The sequence below is a fragment of the Epinephelus moara genome, chromosome 10 (genome assembly GCF_006386435.1).
Source record: "Epinephelus moara isolate mb chromosome 10, YSFRI_EMoa_1.0, whole genome shotgun sequence".
NCBI classification, from domain to species: Eukaryota; Metazoa; Chordata; class Actinopteri; order Perciformes; family Serranidae; genus Epinephelus; species Epinephelus moara.
In genome coordinates, this window is record NC_065515.1 from 18,536,062 (window position 1) to 18,550,076 (window position 14,015).

A 14,015-nucleotide genomic window follows, 5' to 3' on the forward strand; every position below is an offset into this window, starting at 1 on the left:
AGTGTCAAAAAAAACCCAGTAAGAACATCTGACTGTTGCTTACCCTGGGTAGGTGGTCCTGGGTGTTGTAGTTGGCATCGTAGTCAGACAAGATGTCCAGCACTTCAGAATACAAGTCAATGAGGGATTTCTACATGAGGGGACACAGCAGCAATAAATATTAACAATACGCATATTTACATTGTAATTAGTTGACACTCTTATCCAGAGTGACAATGACATAACTACAGGAAAGACTTCAAGAAAGTAGCTCTGTATCTGTAGAATCTGAGCCTCACTGGGAGAAACTCAAAATTATGTTGTGTGTATCGCCATGCTTATTGTGTGTATGGGTTCATATATGTCACCCACCTTCACTTTCCTTTGATGAATCCCTTTATCGTCTTTTTGCAGCACCACTTTCCTTAACTCTTTATTCTCCTTCTCCAGTCTCTCCAGCATCCGCTGATATTTTAGCTGTGGGATAAACAGCAACCTGCTTCAGTCACATTTACATCTAAAAGGAACATTTTAGTCCAAACTTGGTGGCAGTGTTTGATCTACAGTCATGGTGCAGTGAGAAACAGTATATTACGAACAAGTCTGCAGTTTAACAACCTATTTGACCAGCTTTCAATGTTATATCACTGTGAAATAAGACATACTGTATTTAAAAATGTTGCAAAATAAAAGCTCTTTAATCAGATCTGGATGAGTTGCATGATACTGCTAACATTCCTCTGTTCCACTAAAATAGATTTTCTCAAAAGTAACAATCTACGGTACCTGTGTACGGAGAAGTTCTTCTTGAAGCTGGTCTATCTTTTCCTTGTCTGATGACTAGAGGTTGAAATAGAAACAGAACAGCAACAAATTGAGTTAATGCTTTCTTTCAGTTTCTAAAATAAGGGCTTCCCGTTACTCTCACTGTGCAACCTCACAAGCACGAAATCCCACCAGCACCACGAAGGTTCAATACGTGCACACTGTATTACAGAGAGAACCAGAGTTGAGTCACATTAATGCATAAAGAGAGGAACCAAGATCAAGTTTCAGGCAGACACTACTCATTCTGGTATTACTCCGCTCCAATCAACAAGCTATGATTCACAGACAGGCACAAATCAGAGTGAGCCCTGAAAAATACAGCTGAAATTAATCACAAAATCATTCAGTCATTACAGCTTGATTTTTCATGATTGGGCAAACCTCATTTGTTAATATATTTTGAAGATGTTTGTCAGGATGAGAGACAGGACAGAAAGCAGGAGACACAGCATACATGAACAAATGGGATTGCCAGCAGAGGAAAGGGAATTTAACAAAACACACAAAACTATTCTATCAAAAACTATGTCTACACTATACAACAAGAAGTGTGCTGTAAATTACCTTTAACAATATGCGCCCACTCTACTAAAATGTTTTACATTTCCATTAAACATTTAGGCACTGCAAAACTGCTTGTTAGCTTAAGGCCTCCTTGCTGTTGAGAGCATACAGTAGTCAACTCTATTATACAGCTGGGTCCATTCATGGTAGCTTCAAAATGCAGCTCACACCATGCAGCTGGTTGCCACTTCACTCCATGCAGTGTTTCCGTTCATTAATGGCGTACTACTGATGATAATCCATCCATTTGCATGAGCTGAGCTACGACACTGTGCACCTGGAACCAGGATACCATGCCTTCTCCACAACCGAAGCTTAGCCTGACAGACTATGGGGTGACACATGGAGGCTACTGTTGGGTATACTGGGTAGGGAACAGTCTTAAGTGTTGACAAGCCAATTTGTCTGCACTATAAATATTATAATATGATCTTAAAAGGTTATTTTATACTGCTATATAGAGTTGCAGTGGCTTAAAGTAGAGGGCTAGACACAAACACCTGAAAAACATGGTGCCATCCAATGCAACAGCAATGCAATAAATAGGTTTAGCCAGAGAGGAGTTGTTTGGTTTTATAGTGGTGTTTGTACTTTGTTGCACTCTATTTTAAGATGTTTAAGATGTTGCTGTCTATGTGGTCAGCATAACAAACACTGCATTTATTGCATGGCCACAGCACTGGAGTGTATTACTGTGTTAATGAATTATTTTGCAGCTGTTCATGTTGTTGTGACTACCATGCCCCGGATATTAGGAAATAACACAAAGCACTGCTTCTAAAATTTGGATCATCAATCTTTCTGTTAAATCTTTTTATATAAATGCTCAACTTGCCAGCTCTATTCTCATAAATAAGGTCAGTTAAAGAGCAACTTAACATCAGCTGAAAATCTTGTTTTTGCTGCCCTCCAGTGGTGTAACTTCTCACCTCACTGCAGTGATGTTGCAGTGTAAACTAAAGTACGCCAGTGCTCTGACATCTGAGCACGTCCAGCCACACAAATCATTGATGCTGGCCGTGGTTAGAGGTGCAAAAGACTTGAAACTTCTTACCACAGAGGGCAGTGAAACACTGCTTTCAGCCTGGTGTTAAATGACTCTATTATCTGACAAGGCAGCTGGTAGAAATTGAATTATATATACTGTTTCTTCCCTGCAGCTGCGTCAATTTAGGAGACTTTGGTGGGACAGGGCGATCTAAGTGGGGTTGGACCTTCACCTTGCGTTTCTGTTGAGGGGGGCTCGGGTTCGGAGGCGGACTGGGAGCAGGCTCTGGCGGTGGGGGACGCGCGCTATTGGCTGCCGCGGCCCGCCGGACCTCCTCCTCGTGCCGCTGGATCTGCTGCTGAATAAGAATGAGCTCGCCGAGCAGACCCTGCTGGGGGTATGTCATAATCAGAGACAGGTAGGAGCAGCAACAAAGACATCAACCAGCCACTGGGCTCAGCCACACAGGCCAATGCTGCATCCATTCACAGAGCTTCAACAGAGGACACTTGGCCTGTGTCAGACACTGGCATTGGTGCTGATCAGGCTGGAGAGTGATGATTCATTCGAGGCTTGAGTTTAACAGAATCAAGGTGTTTGGCTTTGTTAATCTCGCCACTGTCATCAGTGCTACCCAACAAAGTCAGTCTCTCTCAAACATAAAGGGGAGATGCCAAACTTTGCCAGACTGAAGGCAGAGGAGGTGACTAATACCACAACCAGCACCTCTCAGCATGTGGCAACAACAATGACTCAGCTCTCTTTCCTCACCATCATGCACCATCGTGGAACAATGACTGTGTGTTCACCAGACAACACTAGAACAGATTTTCATTGTTGAATTTAGCACTAGCGAAAACAGAGTGGAAATACAGGTTTTACTATAAAGGTAAAACAATAACCAAGATAAGATGACACTGTTTTAATGTGCTGCAAGATAATGATGCTAGGTGGTTCTGGACATCATCGGTCTGATGATGCTGAAGATGATGATGATGATTAAAATAAGCTCAGCCAGCATTGGGATACAGCTCTATCAGGGGCGAAGCAGAAAGCATGGTGTACAGCAGGAGAAATCTGCTTTAATTCAAAGGTCCCCAACATGACTTCATTTAACTTTATGATTTGTTTGGGTTTTTTTCTCCTCTGTGAAATGCACATACAAAAATTTGAAGCAAAACGCCAACTTGTAAGAGTTGCGTTGTCTTTTGAGCTCATGTTGGAGACCACGATTGCAGATTAAAAGCAGGGCATAGGAGAGGAAAGCCCAACATCACTGTTTTTTAAATGTATCTCTTCTTAATATTTGTTGTCAGACCTTCACAATCTTGTCATTGTTTAAGTTTTGATTCTGCACAGTGATAAAAACACATAAAAAACACAACAATGGAACAGAGAGACACTGAAACTGTGCAGAAAAGAACAAAATGAAAAAGAAACAGAGAGGACAACAGCAATAAAACAGATGTGCACATCTAGTGTTCTGCCAGAGACTGCCGAAGCTAGAGAGATGAATGATCATTCTGGAGCTGCTGAGATGCATGGCAACTATAATGGCACTTTTGAAGAAATGATCCATTTCAGTGCATAAAATTTCAGAATAAGTGCCATACAATATGCACATGGTAACAATGAAACATTATATATGCTAAATCACAGCTAATGTCATGAAATAGGAAGAGCTATGTCTTTCCATAACACTGTCACATGGTCTAAAAAGCGTGTCGTGATTATACTGTAGTTTGTGAAACTAACAAATTACTTTCAGACGAACTGATTGAATCAAAACACAGTCAAAATGATTGAATGTACCAGTATGAGTGCATTAGTTCATATAACTAGGGCTTTGTAAGCATCTTTTAACAGCTTATGTGACGGACATGGTCTTTAAATTCTCCCTGGTGCCTCAGGGCCCATAAAAGCTTCAACAATACAAACTCATATAAACTTTGAGTACATTTTGATTCAATCCTCCGCAGTTCTTGCCACTGAAGTGAAACATAGCCAGGCTGCAGAGGGAAGCTGAGTGAAATCGAGCTGTGGTAGAGTACAGAGGACAAAGGTAAGACGTGTCAACAGGCTTTGCAAACTTGCCTTTTTGTACTGCTTGTCGCTGCCATCTTGTGTGGCTGCAGCAGAGGAGTCTGTGGCTTTTAGTGGAGGATCGCCTGAGGTTTCTACCAGTGGAGACACAACGACACAGAGTGAGGTTACTTGTGTGAATGCATCTTGACAATTGAGTGCTGAATGTAAACAAGCCGAGGGAGACAATAATGCCCATAGCCAAGAGGTGCCAGATAACCATCATTTAAAGCATGCGTATCATTAGAGAAATAGAGACCAGAGTGATAACATTTCAAATGCTTGGAAAAGCTTGCACTGATATACACATATATAACATGTGCGTTACATGCTATAATTTGGGGTTTTAATTTTGCATTGATCACAGTTCACCAAAAATTGAAAAACTGCCAAACTTCTTTCAACAGCAGGAATAAAGCGGTCTAATCGGGATCATGAAATGTTTGTGACTACTGATTTATTGATCTAGTAATTGACTTTATTTGCAGTGACTGTAATGTGTTTTTTTTAAATAAACTGCGGTAATGGTGGAAGCCACACCAAGAATTAAAATTGTTTAAGAATGGCATTGTTAGTTTTTATGTAATTAATTCCAGCAGGATTGAAAAGTATCTTTAAAACATTAAGTACACTTGGAGTTCGTCAAGCAACTGTAAAAATATGCAATAAAGCTTTCTGAAACCTAGTTAGAAAGTTTCATTTGTGTATATGGTTGGACATGGTTTACTGATTTTACTTGGTGAAATAAAAGAACCCTGACGATGACATGGAGCTCAAAGAAGACTATCACTGAATGCTGAAAGAAAAACCAATTAAGTATCTTTAAAACAATTGAAAGCATTTGTCTAAAGAAAGTTACATTTTAATGATGTGAGGTAACATGCTGTTATTGCCATGCGCAAAGCAAAGTCTGCTTAGCTATATATATATGAGGTAGATGTTCACAAAAACACCACACTGTAATGTGATGTGCAAAGTCAGATATCACATCTACATACATTAAATGTAATGAACTTGAAACAGTCATGGAAAACATTTTTTCTTAATCCATGAAATCCATGACGTTGAAACCTAAAGAGGCAGGAACACGCCTTTGCGGATTCTATGACTCACAAGAGAGGTGTGGTCCCATCTGGCCTCGTATAAATGACTTTGAAAGATACAGTCTTTCCATACACTGTGCATGACCTTTAATACATTTCAGGGTTATGCAATTGTTATTATTTACCAGTATTTGCCTTCACTTAAGAAGACAAAAATTTAGTGAACATTAACATATGTCAGCATCTTGACATATTAAAACATCAATGTATGTTCTATATAAAATGTATTTTGTGTGCATTTTCCAAACATTTGAGTGTAAACAACTAGAAGCAGACTAAAATCACCCATGGGTTAGTGAATGCCAGTGTAGTTAAAGAAAGCAGCCCACACAGGCCAGGGGAGAGAGAGGGTGGAAGTCAAAGGAGGCAAAAACCACACAGGTAGGACAAAGTAAAGCCAAGGACAGTCGGGTTAAAGAGAGTCAAAAGGGAAGACGGGGACATACTAAAGGAAAAAACACTGGATCTGCATTTAGGAGCTTTTCAGACCAGGAAAAACAAAGCCACGGCAGGTTTGTGCCACTATTAAACACGGTTGTTTTACTGCACTTGACACAAAAGAGGTTCTCTGAGGAATTTAGAAAAATTCAGAAATAAGGAGAGAAACTTAAAGAGTAAGGCTTTTACTGGGTCCATTAGACAGAAGTCACAGGGTAAAATTTAATATCTGCATGACTAAGCATACTCCTCTGAACACCCAGTCCAAGATGAAACTGATTCACCATCCTAGTGAAACGTCATACACTTCACTGAATACAGAACCTGCATTGACCATGAACACTGCTATTGTTGACGGCAGCACTGGTCTGCAGCCTGGAAGCCACCGTCCTGGGGAAGATGCTCTGCTACCGCCTTCAGAGCCCAACTTTGGCAAGCAGGAACCCACAACCATACCAAATACTGTGGCAGGGGGATGGTCAAACAGCAGCAGAGAGAAAGGAGGGGCAGCGCTACTGAGTGCAGGGTTTACACACCTAACAACAGATGCAGACCAGAAGCTCCTTTGACTTCACTACCCAAACTCACACCTGTGAAGAATGTGGAGGAGGACAGGAGGGTTGGGGAGGAGGAGAAAGGAAGAACAACACAAGATAATAAAAATCATAAAAGACAGAAGCAGAGGGATGGTGGTCAAAGCAGGGACACGGCTAAATGATGTGTATTAAAACAAAGCCACTGCTGTGCTGGAGCTTCGAGTGAAGCAGCCACTTAATGAGAAACTGTTAAGAGATAAGCACACACCAAACTGGGCCTGAAAGAGCTCAAAGAGACAGATTTTGTAATTACCAGCCAATCTAGAGGTTACTCTATTTAAATACATTTCCTCTACTGGGTAGTGATTTATGGGAGGAAAAAGATTTCTTTGTCAGTGCTGCATTATGACAAACACCATCACTTCCTTTCACTCATGACTTGATGGAATAAATCTTTTGATAATGTTTGATTCAAAAACTCCTGGATGAAAGACTTCATAGGTTATCAGAAGACTTTTAAGGATTTTTGAGGTCCTTTTTTAAGAATTCTTAAAGGGAAACCTGAGTATTTTTCAACCTGGGCCATATTTTCCCATATTTCTGTGTCTGCATGATGAATGGTGACATTTTTTAAAACTGGTTCAGTATTGAGAGAGACAGTGCCAGAGACAACAGCAAAATAGGCTGCAATGTAATCCCTACAAGCAACGAGCACTGTGCTTGTTTTTGTCACTGACAGGCTCAGATTGTTCAAAGAAGTGTTTGACAAAATTGCGGAAAGGACCCTACAGAAAATGAAACCTTTTTCCTATCCTTCTGTTGGTGATTGTGTGATTGTGACCAAGTCTTACTTAAGGAGATGTCCCGTTCTGAGATCCTGAGAGCGTGACTTGTCACAGGAAAAACAACGGTAGATACGTTAGCGAGTGTTGGAAAGAGAAGTGTCAGGATAAGGGGCCATACACATACTGCGTTTTTTGCACCCTCAAATTCACTGTTTCAAATGTAGACATGCCGCAGGCGCACTCAAGCGCCAGAGCAACACCGTCGGGTGCACAAGTGTTCCTGAGCACCCATTTTTCAGAGCACGACGGCTGCACTCTGAGATAAACCGAGCTCAACTTTTGGAATGCAGCACCACACACTGCATGTCATGTACAAGGAACAACCAATCACAGCCGACAGATATCTTTCCCTTCTTACATAAATCAGTCTATGGTAAATATGGAAAAGTTGATCATTTTGGTGCAGGGCTGCCAGAGCTTTAAATCTGTCCCACGGACGATAGGCCTACACACATTTAGACAGCACCTGGAAGAAGATCAGCCTTGCACTCAGGATTTCAGGTAAATATCAATAATAAATTATAAATTATTTGATACAGTGCTTGTTAAAGTTGCTCAGCAACCTCATGTGCAACCTGCCACTGTGCTCTAGGAAGATGGCTCAGAAATAGCACCCAGCACCCGACCTCGTGTTTTCCAGGCAGTTAAAGACACAGCATATGCACAGCCCCAAAGTTTGTTGTATTAGAAGGCCGAGCTTACTGTTATTCCAAAGATTTTCAATGTCATGGTTGAAAGTGTGGCTGAGTCAACAATGGCCATAAGATTTTAGAACGGGATTTATCCTTGAGCAACACCTGGTTACAGACACTAACAAACACACCAGATCAGTGAAATGTAAGGAATACGTCCCAATTCTCTGTGGGGTCTTTTTGTAATGCTGTCAGACACTTACAATAAGAATCTGAACCTGTCAGCGGCAAAAACAAGCCAACACACAAGTGCTTAATGGATGGAAATTGACAGTGCACAATTACATTGCAGTCTGCTTTTCTCTCAATACTGGACCACTTTCCAAAATTGTTGTCTCTATTATTTAGACACATAAATATGGGACAATAGGGTCTGGGTTTGAAGAAAAAAAAAAAAAAACTCATAGAAGTTTCCCTTTAACAAGCACACGTATAGGGAACACCAGAGATGCAAACCAGTTGCACATATGCTGAGTAATCTCAAGGAAGTTTCAACTGACAAGCGTGAGCTGGCTGTAAAGTCATGGTGCAATACGAAGCAATATTTGTGCATTGTGAGGTAATGTTTTTATACACATTAAGTGAAATGAACATAGACACATTTATTTCTATTAATGTATAAATATCTCTTTGACATCAATCAACCCAGGACTGCTCAGCAATGTGCACCTGGTCCCATCTGAATAAATGACTGTTTGCAACACCATGGTACAAGACATGTTTTTAACATCGCCTACAAAACCACTGATCCAATACACACTGGTTATTTGGTGTAAAGGAAGGCTCTTTGTAGCATTATTTAGCAACCACAACCATAGACAGGAGGGCTGTTGCAGAAGAAGAAGCAATTCAGAGCAAGAAGCAGGCTACTTCCTCATATTTTTTCATTATTCTGAATCTATGTTATCTCATTCTGTAAAGGTCACTTTGAGGTGGGAGAAACCACAGATACCATACTTGAAGCAGGTATAGGTATAGGGCACTGACTGAGACCAATGTAAATGTGGAGGACAAGTTTGCACTGCTACAATTACTTTGATATTCATTTTAAAAGTTTATACTGGACTAAACACTGATGCAGTAACTTTACGAGAACACAGCTGAGGTTTTGATCACTCACCAGACGACAGGAGGCTTTTGAGGAAAGTGAAGTTCTCGCCTATCTTGTCGAAGTCAGGTAGTAGTTTGGCTATTTCCTCCATCTCTGGAAGAGCTTTGGCCAGTTTATCTGTGTATAGAAGAGATAATAGGTCAAGTAGAGAAGACAGAAACGCAGAGGCCTTATCTAATGTTCAGCTATGTTTCAAGTATAACCCGAGAATAATTGTCCTCCTTTGAAATAAGGGATCCTTTATAAGAAAGGCAAGGTCAAGTATGAGCACATTAGCTTGGATCACAACATTAAAATTAAAACACTTACCAAGATCAATTTGTTCACTCAGTTCCCAGACAAAATCAGGAATGACCCAGTTGTATTCACTAAAATCAGGCAGCATGTCCTTCCACTCCTCATAGGTCTGGAGATAAAATGACAGGCTTATGTTATCTTTGCATGAATCAGAGTTTTACAGCACTGTTTCCAATGAATGCCATCACAGCAGAAGGGAAGCTTTATTAAGCATCCAGGGAAAAGTTGGACAAAACTAAGATCGTTGTTGACTTCTTATGTTTACCTCTGTTCATTTTCTGTTTATCGCTAAACTCGTGTGATGAAATACTAACTCTCTAACTCTGCGATGATGAGATACCTGAGAACCTGAAGTCAGAGGCACTTGATACTGACCTTTTTAGCAGTGTATCCTCCTCCCACTGCCGACCCCAGCAGAATGTATCGAAGCCTTAGCAGCCGGGCAGCGAGGCGGGCCACCCAGAAGTTGCGCTGCTGCTGGTGGCCACGGCCCCCTGACCCTGGGGGAGGCTTGGGAGGCCGCATGGGCAACCGTGACATGGAGGTAAAATAGCGGGCTGCCGTGCGATGAGGTGGACGCTGGGGGTTGGTGTTTCCAGAGTAGCGGTGGTGGATGGCACGGGACAGAGGGTGCAGCTTCTGCAGCGGTACCCGAAATCTCACTCCCATGTTGGTGGAGACCAGGTTCCTGCAGGCCATGCTGAGAAGGCAGAAAAATTGAACAATAAATACACAAGCTCGCCTACCTCATGTGCCTATAAACACCTGATTATACACCTATCAGGCAACATCATTTCTTAAAATTTAATTATCCGGGAAATCTTGGGTCCTGGCATTCATGTGCACTTGACACGCTCCACCCTCCAAACGATGTTGCAGACCAAGTACCACTCCTCTTGGCTACAGCAGTACCCAATGGCAGTGGCCCCCCAGCAGGACAATGCACCATGCCCGAGGAAGGTGACAGGAATGGCCGGAAGAACATGACAAAGACCTAAAGGCGTCCACTTGGCCTCCTAATTCCCCATATCCCAACATGATTGAACATTTGTGGGACATGTTGGTGCCCCACCTTACAACCCACAGGACTCAAAGGATTTGCCGCCACCACCCTGGTGCCAGACACCACAGGACATCCTGCAGAGATCCTGTCTCCATTTCTCGACTGGTCAGAACCAAGTCTCATCCAAGGAGGCCCCATCATGGATCAGGGCTACCTCTGGGGTGCCAGCACATCCCATAAATTCTCAATCAGATTGAGATGTTCGCAAATGAGCTGAAATTGAGCTTTTTGTTACATTCCTGATGGCGGTTTGTCTGGTGTGATAGGATGTCTTTTCCTGCTGGGGGGGCCCAACGGCATTAGGGAGCTCTGTTGTGGGGGTACTTAGTCTGTACAGGTGTTTTGGTGGGTGGAGCGCTTCAAGTGGCATCCACATGAATGCCAAGACCCACGGTTTCCCAGCAGAACATTGCATTATGATGCAATGATCAATGTTATTGACTTGGTTTTAATGTTTTGGCTGATACGTGTATAACCTCAGTGGATGCTTCTGGTCATCCCTCTAATTTCATCCCTGATAATGCTGTTACTGACCAGAGAGCGGCATACAAATCTAATTTTAGTCTTAAGAGAACATATTAGACCAAAAAAAGTGACCCTACGTAAATCTAAAGCTTGTATCAGTAATTCCAGTGGTTGCTAGTCACACTAGCAGTAGCTGTAGCCGTAGTAGGATCAGCCAGGGTTAGAAATCAGCACCAACCACCAGCCAAATGTTGGTAAACTATGCAAGTGGCTGCTAGCTTAGCTTCACTCATCAGCTATAGAAACATAGGTTATCTGGTGGGCTGTCAGGTTTTGAAATCCACAGTAGCAGGTGGACAAAAAAGTTAATTCCGAACCCTGAGTAGAGTCAAGATTGTGTAAGTCAAACAAATATCTTCATTTCCAGCCTGTGACTCCATCATCAGGGAAGGCCTTTGAGCAAGCCTATGAGATACTGTACAGAGAGTAGCTGATAGCTAAGGGTAATAAAATACGTAGCTAAATTATTGTTGCTAGGGTATAAGCCTGTCATACTGTACCACATTATAGATTCTAGTGGTGTGTTTTTAGTACAAGGTGGGGCAACATAAAGCTGTACCATGCTTCATTCAAATGCAGTCTGTAAACAAATCCATCGTGTTTACGGTAACGTTACATTACTATCATGTGTTTAGCTAAGCAAACACTATATATATATATTTCTGATTCACATTACGGCCTACTATTTGATAATATACAGTATGCCAGCTCAAATCACAAAGGTCTGTAAGTCAGGTCAGACTGTAGGATAAACCAAATTCTCCAGAAAAACACGGTATAGCTAGCTAAACACGTTAGCGTTACCTAGCTAATGTTAAAGTAACGTCAAAATCAAACATAGCGGCACAGGTCGCTTTGAAGCTAAAGATAAATGTCGGTGGCAGTTTGTGAAGAGGTTAATTAGCATATCGTTAGCTAACGTCATATTAATGTGTTTGGTTTTTACTGGGAAGACGGCTATTTACACGAAGCAGGTAGCTAGCTTCGCTGCCCTCAGCTGTCAAAATGACCAGCTAGCTATGTGTGCTTTCTGTCTACCACGGCTAACACAGCTAGCTTCTGCTACCGTTACCTTCATTAAATGGGAACTTACCAGGCAGCTTTACTCCCGACACGCAACATGGCGCCGTTATCAACAGCGGGTTAACACTAATCTCTTTCAAAATGTCTCTTTAAGCACGGTTTGATTCATCTTTCCAAAAGGAACACATTTGCTCGCCTATTGTGGCAGCTAACTAGCTCGTTAGCTAACAAGGACACAGCCAGAGTGACAGTCCACTTCCTGTGAATGGTACTACTGTCAAATGAGCACTGGCAGAAAACACAGCAGTGAAGTAGTTCCTATGTGAAGGAGGATTGAAGGCTTTAATTTGACTGAACTAAATGTCCCAAAAAATACAGAAATTAGTTTTAGATTTGTATTTTTGGGAAATCGCTTTGTAAAATAAGTTGCCTGGGCCAGTGGGATGATAATGTATATGTGATACAGGCAATATGTCATAATCATATTGATGCCTTCATCAAACAAGCAACAACTAGACATATGTTGCACATATTGGATATATTTCTTATTCTTGTTCCTACTTATGAATATATTGTGTTGTACACTGTAGCATTATACACATATTTTGTATTTCTAACTTTAAATACCAGTTTTATACATTGTATTGTAACATAAGGCACACTTTTTTTTTTACACTCTTTACATACTCAGCACATATAGTTTTAATTGATTTACATAGTAGTGTTAGCACTGTAGAACACTATAAATGTTTTATTTTTATATTTTTTTACATACTTCATTCTTATAATTCTTATTTCTTCTTCTATAACCCTCTACACTTTACATCTGATGTAAGAAACCACAATTTCCCCCTGGAATCAATTAAGTGTTTCTGATTCTGATGCTGATTCTGGACAGTGTTTGCTACAAGATGCAAAAGTGATAAAGACTTGCTCTATCACCCAAGTTTTAATTGTATGAATGAATTGTAAGTAATTCCCTCAACCAAAGTGCACATATATCAAAAGTAGACACCATTTTAAGGGCTACCTGTTAGTTGGGACATTTACATAGGCAATACTATCAACATGGCTGACAGAGATGTCATTTGAATAAACAGGTGCAGCTTGGACTTGTTAAAGACGAAGTACAATTGAGATTAAGTTGATGACTGAGAGACTCCAGACATATAAAACCAGGAGCTTGAAGGTCCTCTGCCAGAAAAATTTGAGCATTAACCATTCATTTTATGCATTTTGGTGATTTTTTTCTGCATCAATATATGGTGTAATTTTTTCAGTGTAAGTGCTATGCTACTTTCAAGATTGTATTTGTGGGGACAAATGCACATATTCTACATACTGACAGGCACATGTCTCCTGCACCCCCCCTGAAATCTACACCTATGCATGCAGATTTAAGTGCTCAGTGAATAGGCAAGGTTTTGCATGTCTCACAGAAGGGTCCAGAAGTCAACACATGTAAGATTTGTAGCTGTGAAACTTTCTCTCTAGTCTCACTTACAAAGTAAGTACAGAAAATCCAGTTGCTGCAGCTGTTCACCTGCCTCCCGATATATACACACGACTTTACATTAGCTACATTTGTGGATTTTAGGTTGAGTGCTTACACCAGTGAGGTGGAACTTTTACAAGACTGAAGCTGCGTTAATTACCTGTATGTTCAAATTTCTTATATCAGACTGCATGAAAATGGTTTCAAAAGCTCTGCTTAATGAGATTTCTTATATCTGAATTTCAGGGATTAATATATGTAACCTCAGCAGCCCTCAGTATCCAACTATCCAGTATGTGTTGCTCAGTTATTCACATCTAGGTGATCCCGGTCAACTTGTTCAGTCAGTGAATATCTTGTGATTAAATCATATTAACCAGGTACTGCACTTAATATGCATTGTAAACAGGTAAACTCAACTCTACTTAATCTGCTGCAGCTTCCGT

The 14,015-nt window shown here is 41.1% G+C and overlaps 1 protein-coding gene across 6 annotated transcripts in view; it reads right to left on the reverse strand.

The window, feature by feature from the left end:
• Positions 1-12,341, reverse strand: part of opa1 (OPA1 mitochondrial dynamin like GTPase) — a 43,605-nt gene extending 31,264 nt beyond the window's left edge. The window contains exons 1-10 of one of the 6 annotated variants that reach the window (XM_050054478.1): positions 12,145-12,341; positions 9,839-10,163; positions 9,476-9,572; positions 9,176-9,283; positions 6,519-6,572; positions 4,454-4,536; positions 2,592-2,747; positions 766-819; positions 352-456; positions 44-130 (exon numbers count right to left, since the gene is read on the reverse strand). In XM_050054478.1, the coding sequence (XP_049910435.1) occupies positions 44-130; positions 352-456; positions 766-819; positions 2,592-2,747; positions 4,454-4,536; positions 6,519-6,572; positions 9,176-9,283; positions 9,476-9,572; positions 9,839-10,163; positions 12,145-12,173 (1,098 nt within the window). In that variant the 5' untranslated portion in view covers positions 12,174-12,341. Of the gene's footprint in view, positions 1-43; positions 131-351; positions 457-765; positions 820-2,591; positions 2,751-4,453; positions 4,537-6,518; positions 6,573-9,175; positions 9,284-9,475; positions 9,573-9,838; positions 10,164-12,144 lie in introns of all 6 variants that reach the window. The other 5 variants (XM_050054477.1, XM_050054480.1, XM_050054479.1 and 2 more) reach the window with 5 other exon arrangements.
• Between the last annotated feature and the right edge of the window lie 1,674 nt (positions 12,342-14,015).